The 24846-nt window shown below is 38.0% G+C and overlaps 3 protein-coding genes across 7 annotated transcripts; 1 reads left to right on the forward strand and 2 right to left on the reverse strand.

Moving 5' to 3' along the window:
- Positions 1 to 773: 773 nt before the first annotated feature.
- On the reverse strand, positions 774 to 2070 carry LOC121254522 (cytochrome c biogenesis protein CCS1, chloroplastic-like). The gene is made up of 2 exons (XM_041154603.1): positions 1605 to 2070; positions 774 to 1197 (listed from the first exon to the last, which is right to left on the reverse strand). The coding sequence occupies exons 1-2, from the start codon at positions 1693 to 1695 to the stop codon at positions 968 to 970; spliced, it is 321 nt and encodes a 106-aa protein (XP_041010537.1). The 5' UTR covers positions 1696 to 2070; the 3' UTR covers positions 774 to 967.
- Positions 2071 to 2156: 86 nt separating this feature from the next.
- Positions 2157 to 3147, forward strand: LOC121254521 (transcription termination factor MTEF1, chloroplastic). The gene is given in 2 exon segments (XM_041154602.1): positions 2157 to 2801; positions 2804 to 3147. Coding segments are annotated over 2 exon segments (828 nt in total). The 5' UTR covers positions 2157 to 2293; the 3' UTR covers positions 3124 to 3147.
- A 259-nt stretch (positions 3148 to 3406) lies between these two features.
- Positions 3407 to 24774, reverse strand: LOC121254516 (phospholipase A-2-activating protein). Of its 5 annotated transcripts, none has more exons than XM_041154584.1 (24): positions 24593 to 24774; positions 23963 to 24294; positions 22874 to 22977; positions 22659 to 22727; positions 20466 to 20526; positions 19364 to 19503; positions 12768 to 12957; positions 12357 to 12418; positions 11523 to 11611; positions 10577 to 10649; positions 10432 to 10491; positions 10087 to 10233; positions 9950 to 9988; positions 9724 to 9761; positions 8903 to 8989; positions 8601 to 8766; positions 8157 to 8282; positions 7839 to 7975; positions 6688 to 6764; positions 6259 to 6328; positions 5528 to 5593; positions 4377 to 4526; positions 3755 to 3844; positions 3407 to 3649 (listed from the first exon to the last, which is right to left on the reverse strand). In XM_041154584.1, exons 1-22 carry the CDS (start codon positions 24650 to 24652, stop codon positions 4392 to 4394), a joined length of 2328 nt encoding a protein of 775 aa, XP_041010518.1. In that variant the 5' UTR covers positions 24653 to 24774; the 3' UTR covers positions 3407 to 3649; positions 3755 to 3844; positions 4377 to 4391. The 5 variants fall into 5 exon arrangements, with proteins under 5 accessions (XP_041010518.1, XP_041010519.1, XP_041010515.1 ...); XM_041154585.1 differs by having other exon boundaries at positions 8205 to 8282; positions 9724 to 9764; XM_041154581.1 differs by having other exon boundaries at positions 9724 to 9764.
- Positions 24775 to 24846: the final 72 nt, after the last annotated feature.

A 24846-nucleotide genomic window follows, 5' to 3' on the forward strand; every position in this document is an offset into this window, starting at 1 on the left:
AAAAAATCATTCCAAGAGGAGGCTTCATCACTAAAAGATTACCGAAGGAACAAAATCCATTAGAATGCTATGCCTATAGGACTTCATCACGATAGAGCTATGAACACCCACTAACCCATGGATTTTGGTCTGAAATCTGTGGCGAATGGAAAAAGAAAAATATATTTACTTGAAAATAATTCCTGGAAGCCTTTGACAAAATATAAGATTTAGACACAGAACCATTAAAACTTGCGAAAAGCTATTTTCGTCTTGATGGATTTTCACTGATGTAAAACAAAATCGATATTTACCTCTCCACTGTTGTAGTAGTCCATGTAGAATCTGTTGACATGAACCTCAGTATTGAAAGCTTCAACTGGAGTAGAGAGAAACCCACTCGGGCCTAGTACATCAACAAAAAAATTCAGCCCGTGGAACTGTGACTGAACCTCTGAAGCTCCCAGCAGCACTAAGAGTTCCACCAGCCATTATCAGTAGCATTGCTAAGTGTACTCCAATTAGGGCAAATCGACAGGCAAGTCAGGTCCTTTCAAGAAAACCTACGGCAACCACAAATTGGATTGCATTCCGGGTATTGTTAATATAAGGTATTCCCAGAATTTTTCTCCTCCTAGTAAAATGAACGTCTACCCAAAAGAACATGCATGAACTTTTGTGTCAATGTACACCGTTGAGGATTGTACAGAATACAACAACTTACACCAATTAAATTAAAGGAAAAGTGAACGAGAGTGAGAAAACAGAGCAAGCAACATATAAGATGGTATTGCCTCGTATCCAGATCCCATCAGAATAACACATATATCTTGAACTGATGCTCTGGGCAGAATGTCTGAATATTCTTGCTTACGAATAGCCTCAACAGAATCTAAAAAACTCCATCTACACATTTCAATTAAGTTTTGATATTGAAAATTTTCTCCCATTTATTCCTAGAAAAAGAGGATACAAATATGAGAGTGATTCAATCAGACCTTCTTGCAATCTTGACCAAAGGGATCTGTGTTGTGTAAGTGCAGGCCATGAGTGATGCACCCAGGAAAACCAACGTTCCAAGAGAACTGGGAGACGTGTACATGTGGTCAAACCCAAGAGTGAGAACCCATCTCCAAGTGAAGAATCCCAATAACGGATTGCCTTCAGGGCACTTTTGAAAGTAGAAGTCTGGAGCTTCGCCTTGATCAGTGACAGTACCTGTAGAAGCATTGGATAGAAACAAGAACTATTTTTAATTATAATGCATCAGGGAACACTTTTAGATAATACTAGCAAGTACTAGTATATGAAGCTAAAGCAGCTTGACAAAAACGCCATCTCCTTATGCCCTACAATATCATTTACAAAATACAAGGAATATTCTAACAGTTTGTATATATATTAAGCGAAAGAGTACGAAAAGGCATTGTTTTTGGCGTACCAAGTTTAAAATGCCAATATTCACGCAATCAGCAATTTATATAGACGAAACTCAAAGGAAATGAAGGCATTTTTCTTAGAACCACGACCTTGTATTTATATACCCGATCGTCCCCAATTCCCAAAAACAGGGAAGGATTAAAAAAAGGATAAATCATAAATTGGATGAATTAGGCAAAACATACCCAGGGCCATTAGACCAGCGAGAGTGGACATTTCTCCAATAGCCAAAGGCAGATTAGACAAAATAGCCAGCCAGAACCTCAACAGCCCCATCACACCACCCCCACTCCCTGACTTTACTGGAAACTTCCCATTTCCAGCTACTCCACCGCGTTCCTCTCCCAGCTGTGGCGCGGCGTCACCTCCGATAGCACAATCTTCTTGGATGTCTTAAGGTGTCTTCCACTTGCAAATGAGGGAGAATGAGAGAACTCTAGAACTGTGAAGACTCGAGTTTGGAACTACAGGGAATTGGTTGAGGTTTGAAGGTGGAGCGGAGAAGATTGGATTGAGGAAGAGGGTATTAGGTAGATATGGGAATCGGGCTTTGGTGGGCTGTAAAGCCTACATTGTGTAGATTGTGGAACGGTCTCCCAGTTTCAGAACTGAACAACGAGCCGTAACGACCATTGCTGTTAATTTATACGAAAAGCAGATATTTTATTTTAATAAAATACCATACTCTCTGTTTCACTGTTGGTACGTTTTAAAATGGAGTTCAGATTTTTTGTATTTTATATCTTCTTAAAACTTTATGTAACCATTGCTGGCGTGTCGTTGTCGTACCCACCCATCATCTTCTTCATCCTCCCCAAAACACCGTCCGACCACAAAACACCCTCTTCAAAATTCCCTCTATAACTAAAGAAGCATGCTTCACACCCTCTCCCTCTCCATCCCATCCCTCTCCAACCTCAAGCCCATATCTTCTTCTCTCCCTGCAAATCCTGTACCTCTCTACCTCAAGTTCCGTACTTCCCACCGCGAGAACCTCCGCTACCTCAAAGCCCTCCGCATACTCCACCCCTCCACCAAGATCACTAAGCTCCCCTCCCCAGACGCCGTCGATCACATTCTCGCAACCGTACATTTCCTCAAGTCCAAGGGCTTCACCGACTCAGACTTCTCACGTCTCGTCCTCCTTTGCCCCCAGCTCTTCTCCACCGCCTTCGAGCCAACCGACGTCACTCCGGTATTCGACTTCTTGACTACGGAGTTACCCGCTTCACCCGAAGACTCATGTGGATTGATCCTCCGGTGCCCAAGCATTCTCTTCTCCGACGTCGAGTTCTGTCTCCGCCCGACGCTCAATTATCTGAGGAAGTTGGGGGTACAGAACCTGAGCACGCCGAGTAATCTGAACGCGCATCTTTTGAACACGGGGTGGAGAAGCTGCGCAAGAAGATTGGCTTCCTGCGGAGCATAGGGTTCTCGCACGAGGAGGCGGCTAAGCTATGCGTTAGATTGCCGGCGATATTTGGTTACAGCCTTGATAATAATCTGTGGCCAAAGTACAAGTATTTGGTGAATGAGATGAAGAGGAGTGTGGAGGAACTGAAGAGGTTCCCGCAGTACTTCGCGTTCAGTTTGGAGAAGCGGATAGTGCCGAGGCATTTGCACCTGAAAGAAAGGAATGTTCGCCTTCCATTGAATAGAATGTTGCTTTGGGGTGACCAAAAATTCTATGCCAAGTGGAAGTGAAATTTGGCAGTACTTATTGTCCTTTTCTCATTTTTGCTTATATCTTCTCCCTTCTTCTTTTAAAAAATATATCAATTATATATTAAGAATGTACTTAAAATCCATTGCATGCTTTACCGCATGAAGCTTTGTCATGCGACCTGATGAAACTTTGAGACCCATCTCAATTGAATTGTACCTTAGTACGGGGGCCTGTATTGAAGGAGCAAAATCCTCTCAAATCTCTTTTCTTGCATTACCGCAAGGTGGTAGTAGTACTTTCAAGGCATTGAATTGAAACCCATTAAAAGGAAACTTTAACTTTGATATTTTACTCACTATGAATGCAAGCATATGAAGACCAAAAGCTACAGATTATCCCGAAATGTGAAACTCCCATCTCTTTGAAGCTATATTATTTCAATCAAGGGTCGGTCTGCGCATAAGGTAGGTACAACTGAGGCCAGCTACACAATTAAAGAGGCATGACGCACCATTTTGTAGCAAAGATGAACTCCATGGGCCTGAGCTAGATTCGGTTAAATTCCTTGAAATAGAAAATGAAAGCTCGTGACAATCACATTCTCGGCAGTCTACATCAATTTCAGTATTTCCTTGTACACGACAGGAAAACAGAAACCCGGTTTCTCACCTTCGTAATTCTGTGGAGTCTGTCTAATCAACCTTCTCGAATGTTCATCTCTTTATTAAGTATCAATTCAAGCCGATGATGTAACCAAACCTGAAAAGTGGAAAAATGGGTATCAGCTACGTATACTAAACGCAGCAAAACAAGCCTGAAACCCCTCACTTCGCGGGATTGGCCTCAGAAATCCCCTCTTGCTATTGTGATTTATCAAGGACCATGTCCTTCATTCAAACATAACCGCATTGGCCATGTATGATTGTGCATACCCGTGCATACATACAGTATAGTGTTATGGCAGGCAGATGAAGATTCCAACCAAATCCCCTAGAACCTCTTCCCAACTCGGGCTGGGTGGTGGTGGCAAGTATATTATAATCTTTAACCGACTCTTAAATCAGCTAAGCCAATTACTGACGCATGTCTCATGTCTTACCTATGATAAATTGCTAGGGAACATCATAAACCACATTGTGGAAGCTATCTCCAGAACAGTGTGCATCTCTGTGTGTGTTGCATGCTTGCATTAGTATGTGCGCATGTCATCTACAGATGCATGCATGCATCTCCCAGTCTTTCATATTATACACATTTCACAGGATTTGTTGAGAATTAGAATATTAGTTACCAGCATCTAAGAGTTTCAACTCTTTCTAGTTAACACTTCAATGTCAGCTCCAATTTCTGCAATTTTGGCTTCTTTAGAAGCTTTTGCTGCTTTGGCAATACTCTCAACATCCAATTCCAAGGCAATTCTTCTCACAAGACCCTCAAGCATCTGCATCACCGAAAACAGCGAAGATATTACTAAAGAAAACAATTGGTCAGCTAAAAGGATAAATGCTATTAAGAGACAAATGTGACCAAAACATTGTCTCGATGCAACGAGTCTATGTTTGCTATTCAACCAGTTCGAATTATGTTTAATAAGTTCTATTCATTGACTCTTTTTCACTAAATTCCAAACTTTCTCCCTCTTCATGCTTAACATTATAGATCCAGGCATTCGGCTTCATGGATGCACAACATCATGTACAAGAGACAAAATATTTGTTTTTTTTTTTTTTATAAGTAAAAATTTATTAATATCAATAGGCGTGACCAAGTACATTGGGTGTATACAAGAGAGAACACCTAGTCCATAATAGAGTACCCCTAATGACCAGTAAGTCCATCCAATATACACAAGCCCGATTGGGACAAAAAGCTCCTCCCCGCACCAAAGCAACTGTAACTAACACAACCCCTTGTTTCCACAAAGCACACCACCCGAAACTCCACAAAACTAAGACAAAACATATATTTTTGCCTTTTGGACAAAAGCTACCACGCTATTTCACTGCCTTTTGGACAAGAAAACTAGCACACTAATACTTCACCTATACGATGGAAAAAAAAATGTCTAGGTTCACAATCTCAGTATCAAATTATCTTGTTACCCAACTTCTCTTTAAACTCTCTCTCTCTCTCTCTCTCTCTCTCTCTCGGCTACTTTTCTCATTTTAACAAAAGACTATGGAAGTCAGGTCAAACCTCTCATTCACTCACTTTTTTGACAAGTCACTTCTCTTGGCACTTATTCATAAAAGTAAATCTGATCATTTTTCACTTTCAAACAATCATTTCATAGGTAGTATTGATACACCAAAAGTGAAAGGATTATCTTTAAAAACCTACACAGGATGGTCAGATCTTCAACAAAATCAGCCACCATCATCACGCATATACAATAATAGAATAACTGATAAAATGCCAACCCGAGAGAGGGAGAGATGATACCAGTGATCCAATGGCAACTAAAGCACGGAACTTTGAATCAATATCTACATTTTCCTCTTCTGCAATCTGCCAAAAACCATAGCTTAAGATCATGTTTTTTAAGGTAAGATCATAAAACATGAATTTTGATGATTCTCATTTCTAAAAAGCTCTATGAGATCATTCAAATATAAGGGAAAATTCATCTAATGATCCCAAGGGTTTTTGCTGAATTTCAAACGGGTCCTTAGGGTCAGTTTTTCGAAGAAACAATACATGCGGTACAGACCAAAAGCCGTCCCTCCATCTAATATTTGTTCTACGACAAAAAATGCTATGGTGGAACTCAATTGCCACTTCACAACCAACCCACATAATAATTTTTTTTTTAAAAGTAACCAACCCACATAATAATTTTTTAATGATGAGGAATCAGGAGACCATGCAAATGCAACATGTCTTTTACCCAATTAAACCCCAGACCCATGTAACACATCCCCATCACACGGATTAGGTAAATCATTGGCTTTTCACCAATGGGACGTGGCCCCAAGAAATTGTTTGCACCCAAGGTTTCAAACCTTGGACCTAGAAGGAGCATGCCACTAAGACCAAGACTCTTTCCACTTGAGCCAACCCCTAGGGGGGAAAAGCCAAATGAGGGGGAAAAGGCCCCGCAAGAAAACTTCAAATTAGAAAAGCATGTGAAAGGTAAACATTTGCAAATTGGCAGACATGTGAGTTAGACATACCTCAAGAGCTGCTGAAAGAACTTGAGATTGACCTTGTTCATCCTTCCTTTCAATTAACAGCACAGAATAACTGTGAAGCTCACCAAGAAATGCTAAAGGTCAATGCCAAACTTAGCTAGCTACAGGAAGTATAATTGTGACATAACAGGCATGGAATTATTAGTAAATAAACATATGCCTGAATTTCTACCTTTTCCTCAGGAGTGTCAACAATAATATAATATGCATAAAAAATAGTTGCCTATGCTATCAGTACATATAGGTCAAATTTGAGCTTATGATGCAGGATTTAAATGATTCCCTTCACAAAGGTGTGGGTTGTTCTGCTTGTGGACAGAATCATCTTCTCTTAAATAGGACAACTGCATGTTTAAGTTAAAAATTACTTGAGTATAAAGTAGAGTAAGACAACAGTCAAGAATTACTTACTTGAGTATCAAGGTAGAGTAAGACAACTGCAAATTCTTATTTGGAGATGAATAACAACTTGAAAAAGCATCAAGAATCTGCAAAATCAGTTTGAAAAATAATATATCACCATTTGTATATGAGAAACATTGACCATATAAACTTACAAACATATTCAATATGACAAAATCAGCAATTATTTTGAGCTTCAATCCAGTAACGCATGATATTTCCTCCCGATTAAAAACATGCATGGAAATCAAGAATTTTTCTTTGGTCAATGAATATAAACAGAAGGAAACACGAACTGCACGAGCACAGGAGCATCCCCCAAACAACCCTCAAAAAACAGATGGAAAAGCAAAAGATGCAAGGAAAACGCGAAGCCTAGTAAAGCAAAGAGACCTGACTGGAAAGGAGAGGAAACAGAAAAGAAAATCCTAATAAATCACTGATTAAAATTTTTTGATGACGTTGAAACTCGACCAAGGCAAGCCCTTTCATACCCAGCCCTAGGGAATAAACACCAAATGAAAATGGACAAGAACCTTAGCAACAAGAGGAATTGCTGGCTATTTTTTTTGTGAAATACTTTGAGAACTTGCTCAAATTAAGTAAAAAACCTTCCCCCAAATACTGCTAGAATCATTTTCTTTATATTTGTGATATTAATCACTATATTGGAAGCAACAACATTTGTGTTTGAGTGATGTTTAGGAAGGAAATGAGATGAGAAATTTTGAGATGAGATGAGATGAAACCATCTCTATTCCCAAACAACCCCTTAATCACAAGAATTGTCTAAGAGAGTTTCAATCTCAAACACCTTAAGAAGGTTAAAGACAAAAAAAAAAAAAAAAGATTTGAAGTTGGTGAGAAAACATGAAGTTCCAATATATTCATAGGAAATGCTTCAAGAATATAATAAGACAGCACAGAAGAGAAAATTGCATATGCAACAATTAATTTGATGCAAGAGGTGGTTGCCAGCAAGAATTGGGAAGCCATAAATCAATATCGTACCTATTAGCGAACACATATAGAGAACACCAATACCCACCCACCTGCTCACAGGCGTTACACACAAAAAGGCAAACAACACCTACAACCAAACTAATGTCACTGCTGACTACATGTGGTCAAACTTGGAAAATAACAATACTCTTACCAACCTCACTACAATTTTTATGTAACCAATTGTAGTAGCATGGATTCTTGAATAGATTAGTAACTGCACGGATGCTTGTTAAAAGATTTGCAGGAATAGCTGGATCCTTCGTGACTTTCTTGATCGTTTCCATAACTACATCTATGTAGACACAAAGTTTTGAGTAAAGATCAAATTTTGCCAGAACAAAAAAAAAAAACTGATAAGACCTTATAATAAGTTCATTTAACAATTTCAGAATGGTTACTCTTTATATGCATATAAGTGATTCCAGGACTGAAAATGGCATAACTCAAAAACAATTAAACCATTTGCATGGTACATTTTTCAGAAATAAGACACGGTTGGTGCTCATCTTTAACTTGGATACCATTTTCAGCTTCAACATGCTTGAGAAGTAAATTCGCCCAATCTGGGTGGAGGACACTCGTCCTCAAAATATCAATAACTGCAGACAGATAGTAAAGGCCAACTAAGTTAGCACAAATATTTTCCTTGAAGTATAATGCTACTCCATCTTTATAGAAAATTAGAAAATGAGTATAATACAGCAAAATCACAGTCCAAAATATATATATATATATATATTTTGATAAGTAATAAAATGTTCTATTAAGTTAAGTAAATAGGCAAAGCCCAAGTACACAGGAAGTATACAAGCAGAAACCTAAATACAAGCTAGGAGCTAGGGGCTAGAAAAAGCTAGAAGAAAATCATGAAGATTAACCTGGAAAAATCATGCGCCTTAAAAGTTTGGCAGACTAACCTGGAAAAATCATTACAAGTGGCCATGAATTTAGCAGTTTAAGCAACAAAGCAACATCAATATCTGCAAACTTGCTACAATGATAATGTGATGTGTCCTTCAAAATCTTGACAATGGCACCCAATCTGGAAAGCTCAGGCTCTGTCAACGATAATTTCTGTTTTTCCTACAAAAGTTTGCCAATAAATCCACATTAATCAGGAATTAATATTGGTAGATTACAGAGCTGCATCAAAGATTCTTATCTTTAACGAAGCAGAATTTAATCTTTTATGTGCCCTTAAACTATGCAAAGAACATACCGGGTCAGAGAGTAGAGCATTGTTAAACTCAGTAATCTTTTTGAGGATCCCATCAAACTGAGCCACATCAAAAACAAGCATTCCTTTCTGGGAACAAAATGATTGAAGAACAATGGCAAGTAAATGACCAGATGAATAAAACCAGCAGCAAATCTCCTTTCAATCACCCACTTTATGATCTCAACCAGCCATAGATAAGATATTGAAATAATGATTCCCAACTAGATATAAAAAAAAAAAACAGTACTAGCCTCTGAATAAAGAATAAGAATATCAAAATAAACTCTACCCAAAAAGCTCAGGGGAGAAAAGACTCATAACAGCCTTTAAAAACCAATGATTTGGCATAGCTACCATATAATTAACAGAATAAAAAAATCTGTTTGAAAGAATATAAACAAAAATAGCAAAAACAGAAATTTGTACAATAGAACTCATTGTTCCATTGTATAACTGAAAATCAAAACCATAGAGAAGAAATCCAGATATTTGTGCAATAAAACTCATAATTTCATCAAACAGCTAAAAACCAATACCATGGAGAATACAATTGAAGTGTATTCTAACAGAAATACATACAAACAATACCGGGAAGAATAAGCATCTCAGAGTAAACCAATTATCAATAAGTTATTACAAGTCAGTCAACTCAGATAAAAAACAGTGTTACTCCCAACTCTAAAATGGTGAAAGTGATCCGCGGAGTACAATTCAAAAAAGGTACACTATGACTCTATGTTCACTATATTATTTTTGAAAATACATAATAAACACTTGACAGATACATCCAAACCTTTTTACATTCAACCATAAGAGCATACCTTAGGAATGTGCTTGAAAGTAGGTTTCGCTGGAACTGCTGCTAAATAAACAAGAACAAGGAAGAACGAGCCTCAGAGAGAGTCTCAAAGTGAGAAGCATATAAGAGAGTATTTCGATCAAAAAAGCATAGAAGAGATTATTAGCATAGGTGAAACTAAAAGAAAGTGACAAACGCTAATAGTAACATTTTAATTTTTTAAACAATATAATCATACAGATGCATACCAGACAAGCTGGAGGGTTCGCCAGGTATATAAGCATTAGCTGCAGGAAAAGAAAATATTAATCAAGAGAAAAGGAATCAACTGCATCTATCAACACAAATGTTTCATGACAAAGAAACATAACAACATTATACTCACAACCAGTATAGGGATCACGAAATGATGAATCCAGGTTAAAATTCTTTTGTCCAGAATTTTGGAGTATGAACTCTACGATTTGTTGCCGATAGGCAATAGGAAGATTCTCTTTGAGAAGCCACTTATCAGCAGTAGCATAAGGATTATCTGGAAATATATAATATGGTGTTATTTTTATTACAGTAATAGATGAACATCAACACTGAGAAGTGAAAGCTTTAAGAGAAAAATAGAGACCGCAAAATCACCATTATAATGTTAAAAGACAGCAAATAAAAAGAAGAGCAACAAATACAGAAATTATAAAACCACCGCAGCTAAACACGGGACCAACAAAATTAATACCTGATCGATTGTAAGGCAACTTACGAATAGGCTCGCCATCTCCAATATCGACATCAAATACTGAGTAACAAAAGAATGAAAGATTTAATCATTGCTGAAAAAAGGCAACCATATTAAAAGTTTCGAAACAACATGTGATGCTGACCATAGTCATACTCAATTCCATCAAGTAAAGGACGTTTCATGTTGTCATCCGGTCCATCAACAACTTCACCAATCTAAACAAAAAAAAAAGTTTCGATAAAAGATAAAATATTCTAAAGTACAAAACCAAAAAATAGGGGCAACCAAAATGCAAAAGAAACTCAGCATGTAAAAGAATCCAAGAAACAAACCAAATGAATATTGTATATTATAAAATCTGTAATAGTCCAGCTAAAATCCAATCCAAAATTACATTTATGCATGCATTGAAGAGAAGGAAACCTTACAATAAATAACTGGATAAAGATAAGCGCATCATTAAAACCATCAGCATGAAAGTGCATTACAATAGATACCAAATTACACTTATCCAAATGAAGGATGTTTTTTAAATCCTACACTCTAAGAAATTGCAACAAAAACATTCCTCATCGATCTAGTGATAAAATGATATAACACAGGACAGTGAAAAGAAATATATTGAGGCCAGAAATTTACTAAAATGGCACTATAAAAAAACCAATTAAGTAGTTTACAAAAATAAAAACATGTAAACAAATTCAGGCAAATGGGGGGAAAGACAGAAAAAAGTGCAAAAATATGTAACATAGACAATGGCTTTGTAAGTATCAAACAGAAAATTGGATGTGACGGCCTTCCACACAAAAAGATCCTTCACTTCCTTCTGAAATAGAAAAAGAAAACTAACAACTTTTCAGTTGTCGTAATCTCCTATTTGCAAAAGCAAAGAAGTCAATTTTTTTTTAAAAAAAAATGAACAAAGATACAGGGCATATAGTATTCTAACCAAATACCAAAACAAAGAAAACAAAATTGTAAAGAAAGAGTGTATCAAGCGCCAGATCAGAAAACAATTCATGTTGAATGGAAGATATAACCATATGGAAACTTGTTGGTATGGTTATTAAAATGAAACCCTGAATTACTTTATCCCACTTTTGTTCTCTTAAATTCCACGCATATGCCACACCATTATCGCCCTCTCTGATTACTTTTGTCTGCCCATCACTGGTGCCTGATAAGTGAAAGATGAAATACAATTATATAAATCAGTATAGGACAGCGATCTGGTGCAACATACCAATCCTGCAGAAACATCTGAATGCTAGGTTTTGGCATACATAAGAAGACAGGAAAAGGAAAAGTCTCTATTGCATTATTCATGGAAGCTCATTTTCTTCTTATTTAGTAGATAAAATATCTTTAGAAAATTTTGAAAATAAAAAATTGAAGACAAAGCCCAGGTGCATGCAAACCATACAAGCAAGAAATGTTTCCTACTTTTTGTTTACAGAACTTTTATGGAAGAAAGTCTCCCTTTTCATTCAGTAATATGATTTACACTGCCAACATATAATACATTAAAAAAGTACTTATTACAACGACTTCAATTCAGGGCTTGTTTGTTTTCAGAGATGAGATTAGATGAGTTGAGATTAAAGTTAAAAAGTTGAATAAAATATTGTTAGAATATATTTTTTAATATTATTTTTGTTTTGAGATTTGAAAAATTGAATTATTTATTTGATTTTTTATTGGAAGTTGGGAAAGTTGTAATGATTAGATGAGATGAGATAAGATGTTTTCTGAAAACAAACGAGGCTTCAAAAGTCCTTATTACAACTATTTCAATTAAAAAAAAACTTTCCGTCCCAACTTTAAATGTATATCAACCCAGCAACTGAACCGAAGTCTTTTCAGTCAATTAAACTAATATAACATTCACTTAATGTTAAAGAGATCGGTATTATTAATCACACCTGGAACCTGTAAAGCCTCCAGCCCTGGTAGATCTTCCAGTTTCAATCCTCCGACCCTCTTCCTAACACAAACAAGTAGACATTAAGATGAGAAAAAGCTAGTGAGCAAAGTTGATCCAAAATGGAAATCACATGTGATAATCATAAAATTCAGAAATCAGAAATTACTTTTTTAATTATAAATAAATAAAGAGCTACAGTATTCAAACAAAAGTTATGGGAATTTCATAAACAGACAAGAGGTTCATAATTTTATAATATATTTAAAACAAAGGGAAAAGAGGGATGTCCCCAGAATACAAAATCTATTATATAGGGAATGTCACAGAGGATGCTTATCTAAATTTTATTTATTCCAAAATTGCAAAAAATCCCGTGCATCATGAACTGGAAGCTGATGGATGATCATACCTGCTTCGCTTGTATTGGGAAATTTGGGAAGCATAGGATTCGAGTTCTAGAGAATCAGCAATCTTATCCTGATGACTCGTCCAAATACGTATGACTCCATCTGAACATGCAGTTACAATGTCTCCATTATCCAAGAATTTGGCATCCCAAATGCAACCAGGATGCTCTATGCTCTGAACACAAACTCCATCTGAAACATGACATCGTTGCCCAAATAAACATCCAAGCTATAAAGGAAATATTACACAGCAAGAACCAAAATTTTATCCATTGGGGTTGCAAGAAGCCAGTTCATATGGAACAATTTTTTTTTTGATAAGTAAGAAGTAATTTGATTGATAAAAAGATAGGCATAGCCCAAGTACACCGGAGGTATACATATAAGTACACAAAATTAAGAACTAGAAACTGTTACAAGAAAATCATGGAAGCTGAGACCATTTGAATCTAAAGCAATGGTCCACATAAATAAAATCTTCCAAAAAAAACTCCTAAACTCCTCCGAGGAAGGTTCATAATCCTCAAAAAATCTATTATTTCTTTCTCTCCAAATACACCAGAAAATACAAATAGGAGCCATCTTCCACATAGCTGCAATTTGTGGTGTCCCTGTGATCCCTCTCCACCTAGCTAGTAGTTCCACCACCCTTCCCGGCATTACCCATGCTAATCCCATTTTGCCGAAGAAATAATTCCATATATTCCGTGCAAAGTCACAATGTAAGAGTAAATGATCTACCGTATCCCCACTATTTCTAAACATACAACACCAGTCCGTAATTATAAGTCCACGCCTTCTTAGATTATCAATGGTTAGAATCTTCCCTAAAGTTGCTGTCCAAACAAAGAATGCAGCCTTGGGAGGTGCTTTGCTCCTCCATATGTTCTTCCAATGAAAATTGGGCCTGGTTTGAACTGTAAGTATGTCATAGAAAGAGTGTACTGAGAATTTCCTGTTCTTAGAAGGTCTCCATTCCATCTTGTCTTCAGCTAGAACAACATCAGTGATGTTATACAGCAAGCTAAAGAAATCCACCAAAGCACTCACTTCCCAATCTTGCGCCACCGTAGTGAGGTTGATGTTCCACTCTTGTGAATCATGTCTAATTGCTCTCACATCAGCCACCATAACTTCCTTTTCTCGTGCAATTATGAAAATATTAGGATAAGCAACCTTAAGAGTCATATCTCCCACCCACACATCATTCCAAAAGTTGATCTGCTGCCATCCCCCAAACACAGCCTAGTATTACTCGAAAAAGCCCCCACCCTTGCCGTATATACTTCCACAACACCACACCATATGCCCCCCTCCCCTCATTAGAGCACCAGCCCCCCCTTGCACTCCATATTTTGCATCAATCACCCCTTTCCATAAGGCTTCCCTCTCATGATTATAACGCCACAACCATTTCCCTAATAGAGCCTTATTAAAGGTCCTAACATTACGGACCCCCAACCCACCATCTCTCAAAGGAGTACACACTTTATCCCATCCAACTAGATTAAATTTAAATTCATCACCTAGTCCACTCCACAGAAAATCTCGTTGGAATTTCTCAATCCTAAATGCAGTGCTTGCTGGAAGGGGAAATAAAGACAAAAAGTATGTGAGAAGGTTAGATAGAGTGCTCTTAATAAGTATGGTCCGCCCCCCTTTGGATAAGTATAACCTTTTTCCACCCGGCCAGCCTACGTTCTAATTGCTCTAACACCTCCTCCCAAATTGTCTTAGCTTTAAAAGTTGCTCCCAACGGGAGACCAAGGTATTTCAACAGCAGCGAAGAGACCACACATCCCAATATGTTGGCCAACCCCCTAATATTTCTTGCTTCACCCACCGCAACCATCTTCGTTTTAGCAAGATTTATCTTTAACCCGAATACCGCTTCAAAACAATGTAAGATAGCCTTCAAAGATTGAATATGTCCTACATTATCCTCACAAAACAGCAACATATCGTTTGCAAACAAGAGATGAGAAATAGTGATGGAGCCGTGGTTAATAGCCCCCGCAGAAAATCCTGAAAAGAAACCCCCCTCTACGGCAGCCAACACCATTCTACTAAGACACTCCATCACAAGGACAAATAAGAGTGGTGATAGTGGATCACCCACAGGATCACATTTACCAAAATCGAGAAACGAGCCGTTTCCACACAATGCATCATCCACCCCCTCCATCTTTCCCCAAATCCACATCTACTTAACAAATAGAATAGAAAATGCCAATTGACGTGGTCATAGGTCTTCTCCATGTCCAGTTTACATAAAATACCCGGTACTCCCGACTTGAGCCTGCTGTCTAAGCCCTCATTAGCTATAATAACCAAATCCAATATTTGTCTACCTCTCACAAATGCATTTTGAAACTTAGAAATAATCTTATCTATGATTGTGTTCATCCTATTGGCAAGTACCTCATACATGCTACCCACAAGACTAATAGGCCTGAACTCTTGTACCTCTATTGCACCAACCTTTTTAGGGACCAGTGCAATACAAGTATCATTTAAACTTTTCTCAATTTTTCCACACAAGAAAAATTCCTGAAATACCTACATAACATCCTCTCTCACCACCTCCCAACATTTATCCCCCTCCCTAAGCCACAATTAGGCGTGTAACCAGTCAGGTCCGGTCCGGTTTTGGACAAGATTTAGGACCGGACCGGTTTTGCATTTTCGAAAACCGATTACATATCGATTGCCCTCCTAAACCGGTACATTCGGTTTTACCCGTTCCGGTCCAGTTTTTCGGTTTTAATAGTATTAGTATTAAGGCATAAAATGTAATTAATATACTAATATACATTAATATATTAATGTATACTAATTAATTAAAGCGAAATGTAATTGATATACTAATGTATTATGTATTTATCAAAAGAAATATGTTGAGAATTTATTAGGCCATAAAATGTTATAAATATATATATTTTATGTTTAAAGCACATGATCAAACAAATTTTCATGTTTAAAATTAAAATTTTATGTTATAAATTATAATAACATTATCTTATATATAATTATAATTTATATTATTATATAAATTATATATAATATAAAAAAATAATTTAAAATATATAATATATTGAACCGGTCCGGTCCGATCCTAAAAAGCATAGAACTAGAACCGACCGGCCAATTTTGGAACTAAGGGAACTAGTCCCGGACTGAACTGGTCCAAAACAGGACCCGTTCCATCGGTTCAGGCCAATTTTCCGATTTCCCGGTTAATTTTTACACCCCTAGCCACAATGCCCTTGACTTTTGCCTCCACGAGATCTCCCCCATTAAGATCAACCTTTCGACTACTTGGCCTTTGCGATCGTTCATCTTATACACCCTCTAAGCTTTGTAATTCTTGTAGGAGATTCTTTTTTAGTAATGCTACATTACCAAATACCTGTTCATTCCATGTCTTCAAATTCATCTTCAAAGGTTTCAATTTTCCAGCCAATACCTTGCTCGGAGCGCCCTGTATTTGATATGAATTCCACCATTGCCTAACCAATTCCACAAACCCCTCCATTTTTAACCACATATTCTCAAATTTGAAAGGTCTTCTACCCCCTGGAATTCTCCACAATCTAATATTATAAGAAAGTGATCAGAGCATACCCGAGGAAGTTTTTTCTAACATACATATGGAAATTGTATTTCCCATGAAGAAGATATGAGGAAGAGAAATGATATTTGCAGTCATGGAATGCATAAGCACCGTGCACCCCTTTTGAAAATAGTGAGAAAATATAAAATCCACATGAAAAATTTAATTTTTAATGATATATTTTACTCTTTTTCAAAAGGAGTGTGCGGCACTTGCATAATCTCTGACTGTATCTAGCATTACTCTATGAGGAATCTGTCCAACTTTGACCAGACTTAGTTATCAGACCAAGTATAATCACCTCTCATGAGAGGTAGGTCCATGAGTTTTAACTCGAATATTAAATCCGAGAATTCCGCCATAGCATGATTTTGTCGCCCCTCCCCTGATCTTTCGCTAGGAAATCTTGTCACATTAAAATCTCCACCAATACACCAAGGAACCTCCTACCAAGTACATAAATCTGCAAGCTCATCCCAAAGCAATTGTCATTCACAATCCAAATTAGGGTCATAAACCCCAGCAAAAGACCATACAAAACCATCCACAGAATTTTTAAAAGAACACCCCACCGAGTATTCTCACACAAATTCATCAATGTTCTCCACCACCCTTTTATCCCACATAATCAAAACTCCATCCGAAGCCCCATTTGAAGGTAAGTATGACCATCCAAAATTTTCATCTGGAATGTGTGATTCTTCTTGTAATAAGCTTCAACTTCGTTTCCTGCAAACAAATAATATTCATCTTCCATTGTCTTAACAAAGATTTTATTCAGAGGCGTTTGTTAATCTCATTCAACCCCCTAACATTCCAGATCAAAATTTTGGGCTTCATTTATCAACTATTCCAGCCCACCCTTTGTTCCTACCACGGCTTGCACTCCCCTCCTTGCCATCATAGTTGATAGACCAATCTAGCCGTTTCAACTCCCTACTTTTTTGCCCCGTTCCCTGTTGGTAATGGCCTGCCTCAATGGCTATTAACAGTGCCCTAAATTGATCTGCATAGCCCTCACACAAAATCCCCCACAACTCTACAATTCATCCACCTTTTTCATTACCTAGTCAGCAGGTAGAGGAGAAATAATACTTATCGAAGAAGGGTCCTCCGATACAGGCTCCTCACCCACTGATCCAGAAGGCTTAAACAAGATCAACGATCCTTCCCCTTCCACATTCCCTTTCTCCATCTCAGTCCCACTCTCCAGAACTACAATATCCTTAGCTACAAGCACCTCTTTTCCCTCCATCAGCATGTTCTGTGGCAGCCCAAAACTACAAGATCCCTCCATCGGCATGTTCTGTTTCATCCCAGGACTCGCCGACGTGAACTGTGTCTCGCTGACAAGTTCTTCTTTATCGACGTACTCCAGCCCATCACCTCTTGCATTTTCCTCCATATTTTCCCCCTCTTCTCCTTCCTGCGCCTGCGAAGCCACCACAGCCAACGAAGTGCAAAATAGAATTTCACCCTCTTCCTCCTCCAGCGACATTGCCGGCTCCGACGCACCACCAAAAGACTCGCCAAGGACCCGCTACAGTTTCTGTGTGAGGGGTGGCGCCAACGTGCTGGCCTCCCCCAACTCTCCCAAAACACCAAGATGCCCATTTCGGGCCTTTACCTTCCAAACCCGTTTCAGGCCTTTCACCAAATCCAGCAAACCCATCCCCCTTTGATTCCTTCCTGCAAGCCCATCCCCCTGACCCAAACCCATCCCCACCCCTTTGATGCACCGTTTCAATCCCTTCTCAAAACCCTCCTCAATGCACCATTTTTCTCCACCCTTTGATCCTCCTCTACGCATCATTTCAAACCCTTTATTTTACATTGCAATTCCTCTACCTACGATTGCATCTCTGAAGAGCCCGCAAAATGATTTCCTTATTAAGGCCAACAACACCCCTGCCACCATCCCCACTACGCTGAGCCTATGCAAAAGTGGTGACACCACCTTGCAGGCCAAAGCTAGCTATAGGACCTCAAGTGCAAACTTGCCTTGGTTTCTGCAGCACCTCCATATACGACCAAGGAGAAGGTTGCGGTTGCTTCGTCGCTGCCATCGTCACTGGTGGTACCAACCCAGTAAAACATCCTTCTCTGCTAGCCTCCCTCAGAACCTCCACCAGTTTTCTCCACCCCCTCCCATCTCCGTCTTCAGGAATGAAAATACACTCTCGCCGACCCCCTTGTTTGTATTCCACCAAAGCCATGAACACCCCTTGGGGGTTGGAACACCTTTGAGCTATGAAGCCCGTCTCCTTCACGGTGGGCTGTGTAAAACTCCCTTCTCCCCATCTTCAAGCAGTCCTCCAACGCCTTTGTGAACCACTATGCCGTGGTTAACTCCAAACAAAGACTTTTCACTAACTTCCATCCCCTTTCAATGATGAGCACCCATCGACCATCTCTTACTACCTCAAAAGCCTTAAGTTCAATGATCACAGTATTCGACAGAACCATCTCCCTTCCCATACGTGCAAGAATCACTCAATCAAAAACCCATGGATAACATCTCCAACCAACTTACGAAAAAAATGAGTGTGTACGGAGAGAGAATAGGGAGGAGAGAGAAACTTTCGTCTGGAACAAATTACATTGTAAGAACAAACATTATCCATTGTGGTTTCAAGAAGACACCTTTAACTACCAAACACCTGAAATAAGAATGTCAATAAAAACTACCACTGCTTCATAAACATTTATATTCTTACTGAAGGAGAAAAAAATGAGAAGGCATCACCAGATTACAGCTCCAAATATGAAGGTTCTGCAAATCTTTTGCCCTTTAGTCAGAAAAGATTTATTTTGCGATTGCGAAATAGAAATTGTCACATCCAAGTCTTTTAAGGATAGAGCATTCCATAACCTTAAATATCATCCTAGCTTTTTATTATAATTGCAGCATGAGAAATAATAACATTAGAGAATCAACAGTAAATAGTTTCTCCAAAACGAAGCATGAAAACCAGATAGTTCTACCTTTCCATATCTTTGCAGAACAATCTTCACTACCACTGACAACAAGTCCAGAGAGATGTGAATCAACCGAATAGACAATGGAAGTATGACCAACCATCTCCATTAATACTTCACCACTTAATGCCCACAATCTTATGGAACTGTAGGAATGGAAATTGAGAATTCAAGAGAAATTGGGAAAAATAGGAGCACAAGATGAAAGAGAACAACATTTCCAACAGAAGACAAAGCTTTCCTAATCAACAAATATATGCAAACTTAAATCACTAAGAAGCACCTATGATTAACTCAAAATGAAGACCATTTTGCTACCATTTATGCTCTCAAAATCACGGAATAGAGAAGATAATTGTTTAATCACAGAATTACCAACCAGCCATCCGGAGAAACCTTTTTTCTTTTAACCAATCAATAATCAAGGCACCAATAGAATGCAATGTAGATCTGTGGTAGATCCCACACTTTCTTTTTTCTTTTGCTGGGAATGCAACAGTTTGCTTAAAATCCATAGTGTCTTAGTGGATTAAATATTATTTCTTTTTTTTTATAGGTAATGGATTAAATATTATTCTGACAAAAACTATTGATTAAGTTAATCCAAAGCCAGAGTGGCAACTTATGGTGACAATTCACATAAACAGTAACAAATATGTGTCAAACTATACACGGAAGGATATATAACTTTCAAGATTCTCAAGCTTTTTTTATAAGATTCTCTCAACATTTTTTCCCATCATAATTTATTGATCAAGTAAAAAAAAGGACCAAGAATGTAATTTGAAAAACCATAACAACAATGGGGGTAAGTAATGCTTCAATAGATCCAACTTCTCTATGCTTCCTACTAGAAAGCTTAATCTACTAAGAAGGCATCTTGACTCAAATGTCTGCTAGCTGCATGTCTCCTTGCCATCAAACTAAATCCATTTTGTTGGTTTATTTCCCTATGTTTCGTTCTCAATTCCAGAGTTTCTTTGCTTTGAATGCCTCCCCATCACATTAGGTACTCACCCCAAAAAAATGCTCTTCATGAAAATGAATGTTAAAAGTGAACGCCCAAAACAGGATATAAATAACAGAACTATTGCAACGACAAACCCACCCATCATGTGATGCAGAAAGGATTCCCAAACTGGACATCACTGCCAAACCTCGAACGGTATCTGCAAATCCACAAGTCACACAGATATATGCTTAAGATAATAACTACCTACCACCAAAAAATTGAGCAATAAATTATCCAATTCATCAATTAATTTCTTTTTTTGATAATTAATAAGAATTTTATTACCAAGAAAAGGCACAGTCCAAGTACGCTGGATGTATACAAAGGAAATACCCACTACACTCTAGAAAGTAGGAAACTAAGACAGAAACAGATTCAGTACATTATCATCATTCCTTACAAAGATCTTAGCCCACAAACTCAAAGTAGAAAAGAAAAAATTTCGAAGATCTTCAAAAGAACGCTCCTTGTCTTCAAAACATCTCTCATTCATTTCCAGCCATAAACACCACATTAAACACAAAGAAATCATTCTCCATCTAGCAGCAACACCTTTCCTTGCCTCAAAACCATGCCAACAAGCAACAAGATCCACAACTTCCTTAGGCATCACCCAATATAAACCAATCCTACCAATAACGTCATTCCACAAAGACTTTGCCACCTCACAATGTAAAAACAGATGATTTACAGATTCACCATCACATGACACACCAATCATCTATACACAAACCACGTTTTCTAAGGTTATCCATCGTCAATACTTTCCCAATAGCAACCACCCAACTGAAGAACGCCACCTTCGTAGGTACCTTCACCCTCCAAATGCTTTTCTAAGGGAATACATAGCCAGAATGACAACTAAGCACCTTATAAAAAGAACTGACTGAAAACCTGAAATTTCCAGAATGACAAGTAGTATGTGGGTTTAATTCTTCTACTAACATCCTCTGTTAGTAGAAGAATTAAACCCACATACTAAAAAACAAACAAAATTAAACCTAGAATAGTCCACACTTGAAAAACTTTCACTACACTTGCAATTCATGGGGAATATGTTCCAATTCTAATTCAACTATCTATCTTTGTAGGTCAGCCAATGTTGGCTAATCATTGTGGCCAACTTTTGGGTGTATTTATCACCACTTCCACAAACAGCGTCAAGCATAATGTGCATCTCTCCGATTTTTTTTTTTTAATTAATAAGAATTTTATTATCACGAATAGACATAGACCAAGTACACAGGAAATACCTACTACACTCTAGAAAACAGGAAAACTAAAACAGAAACAGATTCAGTACATTCTCATCATTCCTTACCAAGATCTTAGCCCACAAACTCAAAGTATAAAAGAAAAGGTTTCGAAGATCTTCAAAAGAGCGCTCCTTTTCTTCAAAACATCTCCCATTTCTTTCTAGCCATAAACACCACATTAAACACAAAGGAATCATTCTCCACCTGGCAGCAACATCTTTCCTCACCTCACAACCACACCAACATGCAAGAAGCTCCACTACTTCCTTGGGCATCACCCAAAATAAACCTGTCCAACCAATAACCTCATACCACAAAGAGTTTGCCACCTCACAATGTAAAAACAAATGGTTTACAGATTCTCCACCCTTCTTGCACATGACACACCAATCAGCTATACACAAACCACGTTTTCTAAGATTATCCGTAGTCACTACTTTCCCTAGAGCAACCACCCAACTGAAGAACGCCATCTCTCTAATTATTTTCAATTCAAGCCACACCACTATTACATTTGTGCCTTAATCAAAATCAGTTACATGATGAAAGGTGCTATCATATGTAATCTAATTGATTGAAATAACCATCTGGAAAGTAGGGGGGAGGGGGGAGACAAGCCTGAAGTTATGAGGTGCATAACTCACACTATGCAGGACTAGCTCCTCACAAGTTGAGATTTCTAGTCCAAGCCTTGCCGGGGGAAGATTTCGAAATTGGAGGGTTTCACACTTTTTTCAATACCTACGAAACATGTGCATGTAAGGGGGCTCAAACCCTTCACCCTTCTGTTAAAAGAGGTGAAGGTGCCCTTTAAACTAGAGCTCATCGATAAGGCTCTCACACTTGAGCAACAAAAATGTTATGACTACTTGGAATTCTGAAAATCTCCACAGTTTAAGAAATTCAGCCATGTAAAGCACTGCCCATAAAAAAAGGTTTAAAGTACTAAAACTATGAAGGTTTTCCATGAAAATCATAAGCCTCATGATAAGATTCTTCCATTTTTGACTTATAGCAAAAGTGATAAAAATACCTGAATGCCCAACAAAAGTGTGTACGCATGACTTTCCTCTCCAAAGTTTTAAAGTTGTATCACTTGAACCTAAATCATGGTTAAAAAACAAATGTAAGTTCATCCTCAAAGCAATAGTTGGATCCAAGCATTTGATTCCGATGACGGTCAGTTTGAAAATTAACAAATAAAATAAACAATATATACTTGTCACCCATCCACTGAATTCAATACACCTGTAACAAGCTCGCCTGAAGGCAGCTTTACAACTGCTTGTATTGCTGCCTTATGAGCCTCCCAGTATTCTATGGATTGGCCCTTTCTCCAACGTCTTAACGTACTGCACCAAAGAAGCCAAATAAGGTCCTAACCGAAACTATTAAGAAAATATGAGTCTAAACTTTGTGGATATACGCAAGCACTAAAATTACAATTCAAATAACATGGCTAACATAACAAAATGAAAACATAATATGCATATATCAATGTTTAATTAAAGTGACAGATATAAAGACATCACACAGATTTTGCAAAGAAATTCACACGAAGCAAGCCATGCAGCTCAAATGGCAGTCCTCTTATTCCTGATTTTCGCATGCTTGGGCAGGGCAATATCATTAGACTTCCAAATTGATAGAAAGCTCCATAAGTGATTTGAGTGTTGCTTTAACATGCGTGTGGAAAGCAGACCTGTCTTCTCTCTTTCCCATTTGATTGATTAATGGATTTTTCAATATGTTCTCTTTTCCTTTGGCCTTCCATGACAATTTAGTTGAATTGTGTCCCTCGGCACTTAATCTGATAAATTCAATTGAGCAAAACAATGAATATAATTCTTTTTGATAGAATTAATTCAAGGTGTTGCAGCTGTAGTGTTTTAAACCGGTATCTACTGGTTGGAATGGGCCAAAACAATAAAAATAAACACTAGTGAATTAATATATGGCTACAAAATAAAAGTACTAAATTGATTTTTTTATGAGCGATAAATTTCATTAAAAATATATAACCAATCAAATAACCTCCAGAAAAAGAATTCTTTTTGTTCCAATACATAACAGGGAGAGTAAAAAAATCAATCAAGGTAAAAACTCGTAAGTTGACTGAAGATGACACAACTTCTGAGTCATCAACATGACAAGTTAACAACATAATTCTTAAAATACTATGCTTACATTTCTATTATCATGCACAGCAGGCAATAATTTCAATCAGGAACGACTTTGAACTCACAAACAACAATAATGAGAAACGGCACACAGTGCATATCAACCAACAATTCGGCTAAATTATACAAGCAAATCAGCTTAAGCACACAAACTCACCAATCGACTGACGCTGATACGATGTCTCCGTCATCCAACGTAACAGCGGTCACCTGCAACTTGTGACCTTCCAGCGTCTGCACCTTCTCTCCAGTACTCAAGTCCCACACCAGAACAAGTGTGTCCATACCGCCGGACACAATACCGCCCTCTGGGAACTCCTCGTTGGGAGAAATCCACACCAGCGGGCCTACGAAGCTCGTGTGGCCCAACAGAATCTTCGAGGGCGCGTACTTGCGCTGGTCCGACGGATCCAGGGACCAGAAACGCACGGTTCGGTCCCGAGACGACGTGGCTATGCCCGCATTGCCACACACACAAATTCCACGAGCCTAGTCATCGTATTTTACACAAAAATAAACTGAATTTCAGCCAACAGCACAAATAATTCAATGATTCTGAGATTGAAAAATTAGCAATCTTCATCAGTGGAAATCATTTCAGAAATAGGGAAAATTACAGATTTCAAGAGAAAAAAAAATCTAGTTTACAATTGATGATAAGCGACTCTTAGAAGTATAAAATAACTTAGAAGTAATAAAGAGTGTAAATATGAAACGTAAAAAACAGACGGAAAGAGTTAAATAAAGAATGGTTTTGACAAGGGCATGGATTTGGAGAATATCTTACGTCGTCTTCGTGGCCTCTGAGTTCGCAGCGCAATTGGTATTCTTTGAAATCGAGTTCCATGTGAAAGTTTTAGAGATGGAGAGGGAGCGGGAGCGGGAGCGAGAGAACCAGGTAGAAATAGTGAGAGCCGAAAAAAGTTTGGGTGGGAGGAGCCTTTGCCTTTGGAACAAACGAAGTAAAGTATAAAGAGGAAAAATTGGCGAGCAAGAAAACGATTACACATAGTTGACTATGGGCTGGGGCTTAGGGGCGGG

Source organism: Juglans microcarpa x Juglans regia, chromosome 3D (genome assembly GCF_004785595.1).
Source record: "Juglans microcarpa x Juglans regia isolate MS1-56 chromosome 3D, Jm3101_v1.0, whole genome shotgun sequence".
In the NCBI taxonomy this organism is placed as follows: domain Eukaryota; kingdom Viridiplantae; phylum Streptophyta; class Magnoliopsida; order Fagales; family Juglandaceae; genus Juglans; species Juglans microcarpa x Juglans regia.

Excerpts from the sequence above, each read along its gene's own strand:
- LOC121254522 (XM_041154603.1), bottom strand. The coding sequence starts at position 1,695 with ATGGGGCTGTTGAGGTTCTGGCTGGCTATTTTGTCTAATCTGCCTTTG. Across the intron at positions 1,198-1,604 it reads CGCTGGTCTAATGGCCCTGG|GTACTGTCACTGATCAAGGC; the intron begins GTATGTTTTGCC and ends ATGCTTCTACAG.
- LOC121254516 (XM_041154581.1), bottom strand. The coding sequence starts at position 24,652 with ATGGAACTCGATTTCAAAGAATACCAATTGCGCTGCGAACTCAGAGGC. Across the intron at positions 11,612-12,356 it reads GGAGGCTTTACAGGTTCCAG|GCACCAGTGATGGGCAGACA; the intron begins GTGTGATTAATA and ends TTCACTTATCAG. Across the intron at positions 8,767-8,902 it reads ATGCTCTACTCTCTGACCCG|GAAAAACAGAAATTATCGTT; the intron begins GTATGTTCTTTG and ends AAACTTTTGTAG.